This window comes from Canis lupus, chromosome 29 (assembly GCF_048164855.1).
Source record: "Canis lupus baileyi chromosome 29, mCanLup2.hap1, whole genome shotgun sequence".
Classification (NCBI taxonomy): Eukaryota; Metazoa; Chordata; class Mammalia; order Carnivora; family Canidae; genus Canis; species Canis lupus.
Window position 1 is genome coordinate 33585058 of NC_132866.1, and position 16686 is coordinate 33601743.

At 42.4% G+C, this 16686-nt stretch overlaps 1 protein-coding gene across 6 annotated transcripts in view; it reads left to right on the plus strand.

The window, feature by feature from the left end:
• Positions 1-6202: 6202 nt before the first annotated feature.
• MYOF (myoferlin) overlaps positions 6203-16686 on the plus strand; it is a 142701-nt gene continuing 132217 nt past the window's right edge. For 5 of the 6 annotated variants that reach the window (XR_012020855.1, XM_072806080.1, XM_072806082.1 and 2 more), the window contains exon 1: positions 6624-6878. Coding sequence is in view for 5 of the 6 variants with exons in the window: in XM_072806080.1 (XP_072662181.1) it covers positions 6791-6878 (88 nt within the window). In the remaining variant the exon portion in view is untranslated. Of the gene's footprint in view, positions 6601-6623; positions 6879-16686 lie in introns of those variants that run through there. The other variant, XM_072806081.1, reaches the window with a different exon arrangement.

Genomic DNA, 16686 nt, shown 5'->3' on the forward strand with positions numbered 1-16686 from the left:
AAAGCATTCACTATAGTTACAATTGCACATTTGTTAGTAATTCTTTGACTTGTGTCCTTTACCCTCACTAGACTGCAAACTCCTTGAGGAATTTGTCTGATTTTGCTTACCACCATATCCTTCGCACCAATCATCACAGTGCTTAAACCAATTAGGAAGTTAATAAATATTTGCTCGATGAACCAATGGATAAATAAATGATCTAGGCATCCTCTGCCCTAGACTATTGTGGAGAAATAGACAAATTCTTTACTCTCCTCCTTTCTTTACTCTCCTCTCTTCCTAATGAATATTGATCAAATATTCATTAACTCGCACAAAAAGCATCATTTTAGAACCCAGCACCTTCTCAGGGTTGACCCACTGCTCTTTCCTGGATTAGAAAAGTTCATCATGGTCAGCCAGGAAGGGCTACGTTCTAAATCGGTAAATAGGGAGACACCCTTAGCATTTAGCTGAGATCAAAGCAGCCCTATCAGTAAGTAACACGTTGGGAAGCCATTTCCGGGCCAGGTTAGGCAGATTTTCCCTGCTGACTAATCTCATTTAGGAGAGTTGGTTCTCAGTTCACAGTGCATTCTGTTTGAAGAGAGCAAGCTCCTTGGGCACTGACTGCTCTACCTGTTTTAGCTCATTTTAAACTAATTTTCAGTCTGTGGAGTTATTAAAATGTTTCATTTGTATCCAGAGTATTGGGATGTAATTCGATTATTTTGCTTCCCAGCTGAAAAATGCATCTCTAGTTAAAACCTCCACTGCCACTGAGGCATGGTGCAAGTAGGTAAGAGCATGGAGTCTAAAGGCAGACTGCCTCTGTTCACACCCTGACTCCACTTGCTGTGAGAACTTGGACACTATTTAACCAAACTAGGCCTCAGTTTCCTCATCTGTGAAGTGGGGGGTGATAAATAGTACCTACCTCATAGAATAGGGCAGCAGAAGGATTAAATGAGATTAATAAAATGCTTAGGGTAGCATCTGGCACAGAGTGAGCACTCATTAGATGTTAATTGTTCTTAACAGAGCAATAAGTCTCTCTAAGCGGCTGCCCACCCAACTGCCTATGTTCACAGTGTGATGATTTCACCTCACATGTGATGTTTCACCAACATTGAATGCCCTGAAGTTTCTAATGCTTACTATATGTATTTGTTTAATTCAATTTCAGATCATACATATGTCAATTCAACCATTAATATAGATATCCCTGACTTAACAATTTTTTGACTTTATGGTGGTGCAAAAGTGATATGCATTCAGTAAAAACCATTCTTTGAATTTTGATCTTTTCCTCAGCTGGCACCATCTGGTAGAATCCTCTTTCATGTCACTGGGCAGTGACAGGCAGCAAGCCACAACTCCCAGACAGCCGCACCATCACAAGGGCTATACAACTTACAACCATCCTGCTCCTATATAACCATTCTATTTTTCATTTTCAGTACCGTATCCAATAAATTTCATGAGATAGCCAACACTTCGGTTAAATGGTTTTGCCCAACTATAGGCTCATGTAGGTATTCAGAGCATGGTTAATGTGAGCAAAGCTAAGCTATGATGTCTGGTAGGCTAAGTGTATTAAATGCATTTATGATATTTAATGCATTAAATATATGTATCAATTTACGATATTTTCAACTTATGATGGATTTATTGAGATGTAACTGCATTGTAATTTGAGGAAGGTTTGCACTCAATCCAGCTGACACCTCCTCCAGGAGCCTACCCTGCTCGCCCTCACTTGCCATGTTAGACGCCTGTCTTCTCTGTCTCCCTCTATCATTGCACTCCATTAGGCTATGATTATCTGTGAGCTTTCTTGCAGAGAAGACATGTATCTTCTTTATCTTTGTAGTTAGCATGTGCTTGGCACCAAATAGACTTCCACTAGCTGTTAGCTGAATACACGCACGTGTGCATGAATGAAGACTCTTCCAGAAGGATGATTGGGAAGCATTTGTCTATTAAATATTTGGATGAGGAATTCTTTCCATAGGTAAGCACAAGGCTTACTTGATTCCACTTTTCTCTGGTCTTTTTTTCTAGATATATTTTAGAATATGTTCATAGTGAGTTGGAGAAGTTTGGATTCATTCCTATTTTGTATTTAGCTCCTCAATTGCCTTAAATAATGACAATATAATGGTGCCAAGTGTTATAAAATACTTTGTCCCCTCCTGCCCTCCATTTAGATTTAGTCACTACTGGTGCCTTTTTAAAGAAGCAAAATTTAAATATACCGCATATTAAATTTTTAAAAAATAACATCTACTGCTATGTAAAGCCCTGTAATTAAACTACCAAAAATAGTACTTTTGTTCTAAAAATCCTTTTAGTTATCAACTGAAATAATTCTTAACAAAGTACTTCAGCAAAGAGATCTTAAACAATGGACCCTCTGTGCATGCCAGTTTGAAAACTACTGTTAGGTAATATCTAAGATTCTGCAAAAATGGAATAGGAATAAGATATTATGAATTTATCTTCTTTTCTCTTCCACTAACCCCTCTTTGCTACCCCTGTTACTTTGTTCTTCATATCTAGATTTTTTGCTAAGACTCTCCTCTCTTCTATTTCTTTTTCTCTGCCAAGAGCAGTAAATGATAGACACATGAGACCTGTCATGTGGTCCCCACTAGCTGTGGAGCCCCATCAGGTCAGACTTTGGTTTATTTTCCACTGACGCCCCAGTACAGACCCCCACTCCCACCCTCCAGAAACATAGAAACAGACTTGCTCACATCTACACATCTCATAATATGACCTACATTTGGGGAAAGGTCAAACTTTTCAATAAATGGTACTAGAGCAGTTGAATATCCATATTTTTAAAAAATGAAATGTGACCTCTGACTTTACGTGACATATACTCAATTATAAGTGGAATATAAATCTAAATGTGCATGATGAGGGGCACCTGGGTGGCACAGTCATTAAGTGTATGACTCTTGGTTTTGGCTCAGGTCGTGATCTCAGGGTCATGAGATTGGGCCCTACATTGGGCCCTACAATAGACTCTGCACTCAAGGGAGAGTCTGCTTAAGGAGTCTCTCTCCCTCTCCTCTGCCCCTTCCCTCCCCCATCTGTCTCAAAATAAATAAATAAATCTTAAAAAAAAATAAATGTGCAAGATTAAACAAAATGCTTCTACCAGATAATATTGTAGAATATCTTCATGATCCCAGATAGGAAAAGTTTTTGTTTTGTTTTGTTTTAAAGATTTTATTTATTTATTCATGAGAGACAGAGAGAGAGAGAGAGAGAGAGAGAGAAGCAGAGACACAGGCAGAGGGAGAAGCAGGCTCCATGCAGGGAGCTGGACGTGGGATTCAATCCTGGGTCTCCAGGATCAGGCCCTGGGATGAAGGTGACATTAAACCGCTGAGCCACCCGGGCTGCTCAAAAGGTTTTCTTAATATGGAAAATGTACTAATCATAAAAGAAAATATTGATAAATTCAATTGTATTAAAATTACAACCCACAAAGGACTAGTATTCAGAGTACATAAAACAGCTCTTACAAAAACAGTAAGAAAAACAGAGAACTCAATAGGAAAAATGGCAAAAGATTTGAACAAGCACTTCACAAATCAAGAAAGGTAAATATGAAAAGGTATTCAACCATGTTAGTAATCTGAAAAATGCAAATTAAAACTCCAGTGAGGGGATCCCTGGGTGGCACAGCGGTTTGGCGCCTGCCTTTGGCCCAGGGCACGATCCTGGAGACCCGGGATCGAGTCCCACATCGGGCTCCCGGTGCATGGAGCCTGCTTCTCCCTCTGCCTATGTCTCTGCCTCTCTCTCTCTCTCTGTGTGACTTCATAAATAAATAAATAAATAAATAATTAAAAAAAATAAAAAATATATTTAAAAAATAATAAAATAAAATAAAACTCCAGTGAAATACTATTACAAGGTCACCGGATGGGCAAGCATGGAAAAATCTAACATTACCACCTAGATGAGCAGGAGTTTTCACATGCTGCCCATGAAACTTTAAATAGTATGACCATTGGGGAAAACAATTTTAAATACCCACTAATTCTGTAGAAATGCATGCACCCTTTGATACAATTCCAATTGTATCAACAATTCCACTCCTAGGTTAGATCCTAAATGTGCTCATGCACATTTGTAGCAGGAAACATACACAAGCAGTAGCCCTCTTTGTAATAGCTCCAAACTGTGGATAATCCAATGTTCATCAAAAGCAGAGTGGATTAATAAAATGTGGCATATTCACACAATGAAATGGTAGATAGCAAAGAGTAAACAAAGTAGTTACATGGATGGATGTCAAAATGTAATGTTGAGAAAGAGAAGCCAAGCACAAAACAATTCATACTGATTCCATTTCTACAAAAGTCATAATATAGCAAAGAATTCATTCTGTATGAATATAGGTATATGTGTATTATATACATAGGTTTGTATATGTCTGTATACAAAAGTCATGTAATATATAAAATAATTCATGTTGTCATATGAAGGTCATAATCAAGGGGGTTAACCCTATAAAGAAAAGAACAGAAATTATTACCATAAAAATCAAGATAGTGGTTATCTCTGGGAGAAGGAGGTGGAGATACATATGGGAGGGTCTTCTGAAGTGGTGGCCATGTTCTCTATATTGACCTAGATGTTCATTTGTTAAACTGTCACATTTATGTTCTAAGAATTTTTCTGTAATATATTTCACAATGAAAAGAAGAGATGAAAACCAGCCAAACAAAATAAACATAATTTTGCTTATATCCTACCAAAATATAGACTATTTAATCTGTGTCTAAATACATTTAATCTAATATAGTCTATTTAGTCAATGATCTATATAGTATTGTCCATTTGTTGATTACATAAGCAGTTGAGAAGCTCACAGAATTCCCGTAGATAAACAATGCCTTTTCAATGCACTTGAAGTGTTTGCTTACAAGTGCTCTTTTCCGTCGTGTGTTCAAAAGTGGAAGGAAACACTGTGCTCCTTCACCCTAAGTTTTTAGCTTTTCTTCTGAAACACAGTGAGATCCTGATTTAAAGCCAACTTGCATTACAGGAAATGCTATGAAATCACGTACCAGCATGAACTTCTGGTTGCGTACGTGTGTGCCTTAGTGTGCATGCTCTGTGCCAAGGACCCACGCTAAGACCTTTATCTTATGACACCTTTACCTTTAACTTTAGTTCATAGATTAGATAACTATAGATGGGGGGGAGTTGGTTAGAAACTTGTAAGGTGACATAGCTCAGAAGTGGTGAAGCAGGGATCCATACTCAGGTCTGGCTGGCTACTAACCCCAGGCATCCTCTTGCGAACTTACTCATCAGGCTACACTGCTTAATACACTCTCCAGGTCACAGAGATTCTTTGTTTGAGCAAACTGTAGTCAGGCTTCCCCCTGGGCCCATCTGTGCACTTCTTTGTAAAAGTCTATTAAACCAAAACCACTCCCCCACCCTCCATATCTGATCACTCTTAATACCTGATGGGTTTCTCATCCTTCCCGGTCTCCCAACTGATGTCTGGTCATCCTGATCTACCTTCAACAAGAATCCTGTTAGGTCTGTTGAACCAGAACCCCCTGACCCCTATGTTTCTTCCTAGTAATTCTGCATCCACTGGCCCCCACCCTGACTATAAATTCCCACTTACCTATGCTGCACTCGGAGATGAGCCCAATCTCTCTCCTCCACTACATTGCAGGGGTCCCTATACCTGTTGCAATGGTCCCCTTCCCTTGAATAAAGCCTTATTGTGCTTTAATAAGTGTCACTGAATTTTTTTTTTTTTCTTTAGCAAAGGAAAGGAAGACACTGCTGGGGGTTAGCTCTGAAAAAAAAAAAGTGGAGAACCATTCTCCATTTCCATTGAAGACTTAGCAGCTTTTGATGGACCGGGAAAACGTAAGTTCCCAGCTGTCATTCCTTAAGGATTTTTTAAGAAATCCAACGCTGAATCCTTTCATAAAGCAAAAGATCAGCTCCCAATACACCAATTTTGCAAATACCGCCTCCGGATGGGTTTACAATAAACTCAGTTATCCCTCTGTCATGCAACAGGGGGCACCCTTTAACTGATTTTTTATTTTCTTAAAACCCTTTTCTAAGTGGTTGCTGAGTGGAGGTGTTCAACAGCATGAGAAGACACAGCAAAAGTAAAATTAAAAAAAAAAAAAAAAACCCACAACGAAGTAAAGTTTCTAAACTCCGTGAAGCTCAGAAGAGAACGAAGGGGGTGGTGGAACGCCACATCCATTCGGCTTCTCGATCTGGGGCTGAAAGGCGGCCGCGTCGGGGTGGTCTCCGGACCTGGCCGCAGGTACTGGCGCCCATCCAGGCCGGCTGCGTTTGTCGCACATGATTGTTGCGAATTGAGGCTGGGCCCTTGACACTCCACCCTTCCCAGCTGCTGAGTGCGGGGGCCCGGGACTTCGGGCATCCGTTCACACGTCGCCTTCAGGCCGCGACCGGTCGGAGACCCACCCCTTCCCCGCCCCGCGCGGCCCTCCCGGGCAGCAGCGCAGACTCCGCGGCTCCTCGGCTCGGCTCCGCGGCTCGGCTCCGCGGCTCGGCTCCTCGGCTCGGCTCCTCGGCTCGGCTCCGCGGCTCGGCTCCGCGGCTCGGCTCCTCGGCTCGGCTCCGCGGCTCGGCTCCGCGGCTCCTCGGCTCGGCTCCGCGGCTCGGCTCCGCGGCTCCTCGGCTCCTCCGCTCCTCGGCTCGGCTCCGCGGCTCCTCCGCCCCGCTCGGCCCCGCGCCGCCGGCTGGGACTTGCTCTCGGCGCGCAGGAAGAGCCATGCTGCGGGTGATCGTGGAGTCCGCCAGCAATATCCCGAAAACGAAATTTGGGAAACCGGATCCTATCGTTTCTGTCATTTTTAAGGGTAAGGAAACGTGTTCTTCTTTTTTCTCGGGTCCTGGCGTGGCATGCTAGGTTCTCGTGGGTCCCACTGGTTTGACAGTCGGCGCTTAGTCCACGGAGAAGGCAGAGCCTCTCTGGCTTTAGCCGGCTCGTTACCTGGGCAGGTGAGGGGAGAGACCGGTTTTCTACGGGAGGCATTTCAGCTTCCCCGGGGTTTTGAGACGCAGACGATGACCGGATGTGTGAACTCTAAAAATGTGATTTCTGTAAACCCGGGTAGGGATTTGTTGATTTGTGGATGGGACCTCAAATTAGAAGTCTCAAGGAGGCCTGCGTGGGATCAAAGTTAGTGTCGGCCGTCTGGTGTGCAATTTTACCGTCTCTGCGTTTGAAAAGTCGGTGACAGAGGGAAAAGTACCAGTTAAGTTTTTCCAAGCACCGGTACTCCCCACAACAGCCCACTCACCGCCGCTTGGTCCCCGGGCTTCTGGAAGCTGCAGTGAAGTTATTATTTCGGATTCGTCTGTTTTCACATTGTTTTGTGCCGTTTTGTAACTGCGCTTCATCTTTCCAGACTTGGAGAGCGTGTGTTCCGTAGCTTCTAAAGTGCTCACGGAGGAAGGAGCTCTGGACGAAACTAGTCTGTAGTTTGCGCATCTACTTTGGTTTTGCTGAAAAACCTTGGGCAGATGACCTCGTTTCTCCGAATGTCAGTCCTCTTTTCTGTAAAAACTGTGAGCAGGGTTTAGACTGAATTATCTGTAAAAGGCCTACTGTAATTCCAAAAGTTTATTCTTTTACGAGGCTGAATTGCAGCGGAGGGGGCAGGAGTGGCTCGTGTGAGGGCTCGCGCGCAAGCATTGTAAGTGATTCCAGTTTGGGCCTGGGTGATGTGTCAATATCTGAGTTTAGGAGCTTTATCATTTTCTGTTTGTTCAGGGTCACTGGTAAGATTGCCAGCTCACTTCTTGGCAGGAGGGATGAGAGCCGTGGGGGAAGACAGAGAAAGTAGGAGCCTTGATGGGCACCGAGTTCCTGACCACGCCTCTGACCACACCTCAAACATTTCTCGATTCCTCAGGAACCAAGCAACTACTCCCTTCCAGTTTCTGGTTTATCTCTGCCTTTTTCCTTTCTTTTGTCTATTTTATCTATTTCTCTTCTCCAACCTTTCTTTATAAGGATGAGCAAGATGAAAGAAAGGAAACCCAAAGCTGTCAAATGATTGTTTAGTTAAAAAAAGAAAAAAAAAAAAAACAAATTTAGAAGGCAAAAGTTCAATTCTTAAAGGACACCGTGGTTTGAGAATCTGGTTAGTGAATGTCATGTAGTCATGTTATGACAATGTTCCCTTACCTGTATTAGTTGCTTTCAAGTCTTTTGTTTTTCCCTGAAGTAATTGCGTAATAGGGACATAACGTAAAAAGTTTGTACCCTCACCACTGACACATAAAGACATGTAAAAGTATATCAGATTCAACTTGGTAACGTCATTATGGGATACAAGTCATACAGATCATAGAGGAATTAGAATTTAACACTGAATTGAAATCTGACTTAAAATTTTTTGGAACGAATATGCATTGGTCAAAACTTTTATTTTTTTATTTTTAAAAGATTTATTTGTTTATTTATTCAAAGAGAGAGAGAGAGGCAGAGAGAGAGGCAGGCTCCATGCAGGGAGCCCTATGTGGGACTCGATCCCAGGTCTCCAGGATCATACCCCGGGCTGCAGGCAGTGCTAAACCGCTGCACCACCGGGGCTGCCCCTGGTCAAAACTTTTAAATGACTAAAAATATGCCTGAAGCTATCAACATAAGTTGTCAGCTGAAAGTGGAAAACCAGTTAGACTGGGCAAATGCAGTCTCTCCAAACAATTATAGTTATTAGATCATTTAAACTTTAGTCTCTTTTCTAGTCTGCTTTGGTTGTGCAAACTGGGGAGTGAGGTCAGTCATTCATTCACCTAACAAGCAACTTGACAGCAGAATCAACTCTGAGCTCAGAGTAGGAACACCCATACTCTAGCTGATATTTCCTAAATGACCTAAAGTTACCACCCAGGGCTCTAGTTTCTCAGCTGTGGAATGATGGGAACTGATCTCCTTGAGGTTCCTTCTGGCTATAAACTTCTATCATTTTATAGTTCCATGTATCACTCTCACCAAGATGTGGAAGGCAGAGCCTTAGGGACAGGAGCAGACACAGTAACAGAAGTGGCCTATTTCTTCCCCTCAATCTCTTTCCTAGTTTTAAACACTGGTGATGGCAGATCCTTTCCAGGTGTGCCTCCCGGTCTTGAGCACTGTATATAACTAAGTAACATTAAGTGTGGACAGAACTCAGCATACTTATTACAGTGAAGCTAAATGCACTTCACAGTGCAGTGTTGAGAAGTAGAGTGTGGAGAGTGAGATGTCAAAGATGAGGTGAGAAGATGAAGGAAAGCCCCTATGTTTACTGAAATGTGTAAAAGTCCAACCTTTAAGTACATAAAATGGTAAAGTTGGGCCAAAGCCAATTCTCCTCTAACTCCAAGGTGGTAAGAAGAATGTCCAAGTGATGGGCATTAGGGGTGATGGCTGTATAGACCCCAAGGTCCTTGAAACTGAAATTACTCTGTAGTAGAGGAGCTGCTGTGCTGCCAACCAACTGGTTTCAGGTTGACCTCAGTCTTTTGTGTTCCAGCCTCTCCTGAGGTTGACTACAGAACTTCATAGGACCTGGTAGGAACCAGGAGGAATTGGGAGTTGAGTCCCTGTTGAGAGAATGTCATGGATGTTTCACAGTGCAGGAGTAGATTATGATGACCATTAAGCTTATTTGATTTTTTGCATCATTGTGGTGCACTAGCTCTGACTCTTCAGGCCAGAGCACCTGCAAGCCTGAGGTGGCCATTCTTTCTTGAGTTCCATGCAGAAAGCCAGGCCATGAAGCTGAATCTGGCTGAGATTAGTTTCAAAATAATATTTAAGACATTTATTAATTAAAAAATGCAATATAATATAATAGAAGATCACGTTCCTCCTATTCTTTCTTTCTAGCCACTCTTTTTTATTTTTTTTATTTTTTTATTTTTTTATTTTTTTTTATTTTTTTTTTTTAAATATTTTATTTATTTATTCATCAGGGACACACAGAGAGAGAGAGAGAGAGGCAGAGTCACAGGCAGAGGGAGAAGCAGGCTCCATGCAGGGAACCCGATGTGGGACTTGATCCCGGGACTCCAGGATCACACCCTGGGCCAAAGGCAGGCGCCAAACCGCTGAGCCACCCAGGGATCCCCAGCCACTCTTTTTTTAATTTATTTTTTATTTTTTATTTTTTTCTAGCCACTCTTATTACCTAGGAATAACTACTCAGAACAGTTTGATTTGAATCCTTCTTGACTTTTAGCTATAAATATGAAAGTTGTTGCAACAACTCCCTGTTAGTGCCCTGAAGTGCACATTCTTACAGTGTGTATCTTTTAAAAAAACTAAAGTTTATTTATTTATTTGAGTGAGAGAGAAAGAGCACAAGCAGGGGGAGCAGGCAAGGAGCCTGCTAAGCAGGGAGCCCAGTGCAGGGCTCCATCCCAGGACCCTGGATTACAGTCCCAGCCGAAGTCAGATCCTTAGCTGACTGAGCCACCCAGGCGCCCCTTATAGTGCATGTCTTTGTGAACATGTGTGTTTCTGAAGGACAGTTTCTCTTTTTTGTTGTTATTGCCTTTTTGGGTTGTGGTGATTTTTTTTCCCTTTTTTGCTTAAAGATGATTTGCTGGCAATTGCCAAGGATTTCCATTTTCCCTTTAGCTCATCTCTTGCTTTGGTGTCAAATCTCTTAGCATTAGATTGATTGAGAGGGAATTTTCTTGCAGTCCTTAATATTTCTGTGCTTTTATAATGTGGCAACATTGCATTCATATGAAACGTCCAGCTCCTAGGGTGCATAATTGTTGCAGTAATGACATTTTTCTCCTTCTATCCTTATGCTATCGCCCATTCCATCAGCCAGAATTTTCCCTTCTGGTCTTGTGTAGATCATTGCCTTGTGAAATGACTATTACTCAGATGGTCACCAAATAATTGTCATATATTATTACCTGTTTTTACAGATGCCTGTTATTTCATTTGAACATGTTTTTGGAGTGAAATCCTAGATATTTCTGGGACCTCCTTTCAAAGAGCTTATCAACTTTGTAATCTTAAGAAACCACTTGACCTCTCTAAGAATGCTTTCTTTTTCATCTTTTGAAAAATGGAGTTTTAATGGCTTATCTGAAGGGGAGTAGATCTGTAGAGATCCCTTGAGGCTGGGGTTTATGCAACAGAGAATTTTCTGACTTTTTTTAGCAAAATTTAATTTGCTCTTTGACAATTTATAGTTAAATACTTTAAAATGACCTTTTAAATAAGCAGAAAAGCTATGAAATTCTATTTAAGTAGGATGAAGCATGATGGGGGGAAGAGCCAATGGGTCTTATTCACTGTCATCTATGAAGGCACCTGGGGAGCAGCCCACGTGGTGACTTGGTTTACCCAGATGCATCATAGGACTAACAGGAAGATTCCCACAGGCTCAACTGACAATCATGCTATGATGCTGGTACTCTCATAGAACCACTGTCTTGCATTTATTAAACACTCAGGAAAGCAGAACTGTTTGATCTACTGAGTCATTTCCCTCACTTCCGGGAGTACAGAGCTTAGAGAATCACCACCTAGGGAAAGTGGCCCCACTCTATGGAATGAAGCATGGGAACTCTCAGAGGTATACTTCCCAAAGGCACATTTTACAGGCTCTCAGTCATTTACAAAACCACAAATGCCTTTTAAAAATGAATTAACATGGTTTGTTTTTCTTCCCCTCTTCTACAACATCTCTTACTTACATGCATGCCCTCCAGTCATGCCCAAAGTTGCTGGTGTTTTTCTGGTTTGGGTTTACTGGTGGGTTTCTCCATCCCAGGGGGATTCAGCTCTGCCAAAAAGGAATGAGATTTTATATCCTCTGCAACCCCTAGCATATCATTGATGTTGAATAACATTTCAGATGTTAACCATGGAGGCAAGAGCTGGCAGGAGATTTGAGACAGCTTAGTACAATAAAATAATTGATTCTTGGTCCTGAAAGGGATCACCAGAAGTCTGCCAATCTCCCTTCTTTCAGGAAGAATTAAACTGAATATTCTCTAAGGTAGTTTGTGAGTGAAGCTTGGCAAAGAAAAGGTCACTTTACACATTCCTTTTTTTTTTTTAAGTTTATTTATTTAAGTAATCTCTACACCCAACGTGGGGCTCAAACTCATTACCCTGAGGTCAGGAGTCACATGTTCTTCTGACTGAACCAGCCAGGCACCCCTGCACATTCCTGAATGCGGAGCATAGCCAGTTCCTAGCATGTGCTACCCAAATCGATGTTGTAGTACTTTTTTGCATTCTTGATACTGCAAAGAAAATGTGAAGCTTTTATGTTGAAAATTCATACATAAACTGTGCAGTGGTCTATAAGGCATAATAATGCATGTACCACGAAATGTCAATGATCGCCTATTCTTGGTGTAATTTCTATTGAACAACTGTCCTGTTGAGTAGGAGTGTGCTTTGAGCGGCTCTGAGCCACAACTGCTTGGATGGCGGGCACCTTAAGCTTTCTCAGCTAACTTAGCATTAGGTGATAGGTTGCAACGCCTATTGGGCATTCCAGTGCAAAGGCCCTGGGCTTTGGGGTCAGGGGGTCCTAAATAAGAATCCCATTTCCCATTCTTTGCTTGCTCTGTGCTCATGGGCAAATGAATTAAAATTTTTGGCTTAGTGTTCTTAATAACATTTACCTTGCAGGGTTTTTTGAGGATTAAATGAATATACATAGGAAATTGCACATGGGAACTCCTAACTTACTTCCTCCATTTGATAACATTTGCTTTTATGGAGATCTCCAAGCACCAGAGAGCACATGAGGAATAAGTCTAGAAAAATATACTAGCACAGTTTGGTCTCGTAGGCCTAGGAAATCAGCTAGTAAGAACACAAGAATGAGATATGAACCAGAAAAGATGTATAGATTTATAGTGTAAGAGCAGACGGAGGAGAAATATGCTTGGTGGGGAAGTATCAGTGCCTTGGTCTTAAAGGATGAGGAAATTTCACAGAAATGCCAGGAGGAGGATGACATGCCAGGCTTTGAAACAGCACAGGAAGGCCAGGGAGCCATGAGCTTGTGTTGTGAGGCTGACAGAGGGTAATCCAGTGTGGCTAGGGATTGCACTTTACTCACAAACTAGTGGGGAGACACTAGGCAGCATTGTGAAGGCCGGATTAGTACTAGTCAGGGTGACAAAACAGAAGGTTTACTGGTTGAGACAAAGCTTTGCAGGACAGAGGGAGTTCATCCCAGGGCTAGAATGAGAAGGAAGAAGCTAACATAAAAGATACTGAGAAAGCAACCTGGCTCATTGGGTCACCCTTCCTCACACTCCTCTATAAAAATGGGGACATCAGACTGCCTTCCTTCCAGCTGGGGGGGTGGGTGGTGGTACTCTGTAGGTGAGTTCAGGGTTGAGTTGGGGTTTTTCTCTGCAGGAGGCCAGTATGAGAACATGAGCTACCTGGATAGGAGGGTAGATGCCCACTAAGAGGGCAAAGAAAGGCAGAGAAATAGAAAGTGACCGGGAAGACAAATTCTGCTGTTTTCCCAAAGGCCAATGGGGAGCATTTCTAACCAAGCTGAGCTGTGATCTCATTCATATAAAGTCCTTCTCGCCCTACCCGGTTGTCCCACCTGGAAGGTGATGTGTCATGGCCAGCAATTGCTTAATTGCAAGGAACACATACCCACAAGCTTACTTAAATAAAGTGTGGTTTTTTTCTTTTTCTTCTTCTTCTTCTTTTTTTTTTTACCCCCAAAGCTAGAGAGAAATCTCCCAGAATCTAAATCATGGGTCCCACAGGAGTCAGAATCATGTCAAGCAGGGTGGCATTCGCTCTCTCTCCCCTAGGAACGATGGGGCCTCATGCCTCTCTTCTTCCCTGCACAGTGACTGCCTTCATGGAGTCTCTTACTCCTGCTTCCCCACAGTTGGCAGCATGCATGGGGCTTTGGGTTACTTTAGCGGTGACTTGGTCCAGATCTTATATCTCCTATAATCCCAGTGTCTCTTAGTAGGGCTCTTTGAGAGAAAAATACCAGTTGGCTCAGTTTGGGTCAGGTGTTCACCCCTGGTCCAATTAGCTGTGCCAAGAGATACAGATGCATAAGGCAGGTATCCCAGATGCCTCTACTACACAGGATAAGCTTTGAGGACCTAGACCATCAACTCTCTGGCCCACCTCCCTCCAGCTGGGGCATTTGACCTGCTTTGCCATCTTTAAGTTACTCTCTGAACAACCTTACTCTATCCCCTAAAAGAGCTGCCCTCTTTTAGTAAACAACACAATACATGTAAAGTGATGAGCTTTGGATTGGGCAGACTAAGTTTCACTCTTGAATTTGTCATTGGGAACTAAATTTTTTTTTTCTGAGTCTTTATTAGTCTATAAAATGAGGAGAATGATACATACCTCATAGGGACATTGTAAGGATCAACAATGATAAAATATCTAAAACACTATCATAGTGTCTGGCAGATAATACAGATCTTCCTTGACTTATGGTAGGGTTACATCCCAATAAACCCATCATAAGTTGAGAATATCATAAGTTGAAAATACATTTAATACACCTCACCTATGGAACATGATAGCTTAGCTGAACCTACCTTAAATATACCTAGAATACTTACATTAGCTGACATCATCTGGACAAGCCAGATGATGGCTTTGATCAAACAGCCAAAGCCTGTTTTATAATAAAGAATATATATATATATATATATGTAATAAAGAATAAAGGTACTTACTACAGGAATATCTTATGTAATGTATTGAATACTATACGGAAAGTGAAAAACCAAATGGCTGTACGGTGCAGAATGGTTGTAAGTGTATCAGTTGTGATTGTGTGGATGACTGGCAACTGTGGCTCACTGCCCCTGCCCAGCACCATGCATGAGTGTATCATACTGCATAGCGCTAGCCCAGGAAATCCCAATTCAAACTACAAAGTTCATTTCTATTGAATGCATGTTGCTTTTGGGCCATCATAAAGTTGAAAAATTAAATTGTATCATCCCAAATCAGAGACCATCTGTAGTTGTATGGCAAACACCCACTTCCTCTCCTCTTTGTGCCCCCACTCCTTCCCCCCACTGCTGGGGTGGGGCATCAAAATCCTGGGGGACATCTAAGGGGTGGTCCAGGCTTAGATCAGGAAATCGGATGCCTGGTAGCTGTGGTGCACAAGCAGGTCAAGGCAGAGCCAATGCCTGATTCATTTGTGACAGTGCATTGTAACTTCTCCACCAGGCACATGATAGGTTCTTTGTTGCTATTGTTTTACTTGTGGTTAAATGTGGTTAAATGTATATGGTATAAACATTACCATTGCAACCATTTTTAAGTGTACAGGTTAGTAGCATTAAGCACATTCATGGTACTATCATCACCACCTTCAGTCCCAGAACTTTTTCTCCGACTTCTCAAACTGAAACTCTGTACTCTATTCAATAATAATTCTTCATCCCCCACCTCCACTCCCAGCCCCCAGCAACAATCATTCTATTTTCTCTCTGTGAATTTGACTGTGTACCTCATATGATTGTTATCTGTTTGTGACTGGCTTATTTCACTTGGCATAATATCCTCAGGGTTCATCCACATTGTAGCAGGTGTCAGAATTTTTTCTCCTCTTACAGTGGCTGTATGTACCTGCCACATTTTGTTTATCCATTCACCCGTCAATGGGCACTTGGATTGCTTCACCTTTTGGCTGTTATGGGTAATGTAGCTTTGAACATGGGCGTTCAAATAGTCTTCTTGAGTTCTCAATTCTTTTGGGTGTAAAGCCCGAAGTGGAATTTCTGGGTCATGTGGCAATTCTATGTTTAATGTTTTGAGCCACCACCTCACTGTTTTCCATACTGACTGCATGATTTTACAAACATTCCCACCAGCCGCATACAGGATTGCAATTTCTCCACATCCTTGCCAAACACTTATTTTCTGGTGTGGTTTTGTTTTCATAATCATCATCCTGCTGGATGTGAACATAGTAGATTCCTAGTAACTCTCTGTTGATTTGGATTTTCAGCTCACACCTCAGTAACTCAGAGTGAAGCTGTCTGCGGTGTAGTCTTCAACCTCAGTGGCCGGCAGCAAGGCAGCCCTTTTGTGGTGAGAAGCCTGCCTGGCGGAGGCCCAGCAGCAGCCTGAGAGAGGCAGATGGCCAGCTAGCCAGTGGAGCCTGGCTCTCTGATGTCTGTGTGGCCAAGGTCATGCCAAGAGCTATGGCAGAGCTGAAGGCAGATGGAAAATTGGTCTTCTGCAGTGCTAGGTCTTCCGGTTGGTCTGGGCTCCCCAGGGCAGGGCTGGAACCAGAAGTCCTAACCCTCTGTATATGTCTCTTCTAACATTGTGTACTCCTTCATGGCTCCTACTGGAATACACAGTTATATATTTGCTGACTTACTTGATTTCTGTCTGCCTAACCATCAGATAGTAAGCTTCATGATGTCAGGGATTGTTGTCTCTTTCCCTAGCACCTAGCTTAGTGCTTGGCAGGTGGTAGGTGATCAATAGTTATTGAATGAATGGATCTAGCTCCTCACCTCATTCACTCAGGTCATGTTACCAGACCAAAGTGGGTCCCCTCCTTAGTGAGTTATAGACAGAGACTACACCATGTGGAGTCACCTCTCAATGTCATCCTCGATTTGTACAAATAAGGAGACCATGGAAATAATTCCAAA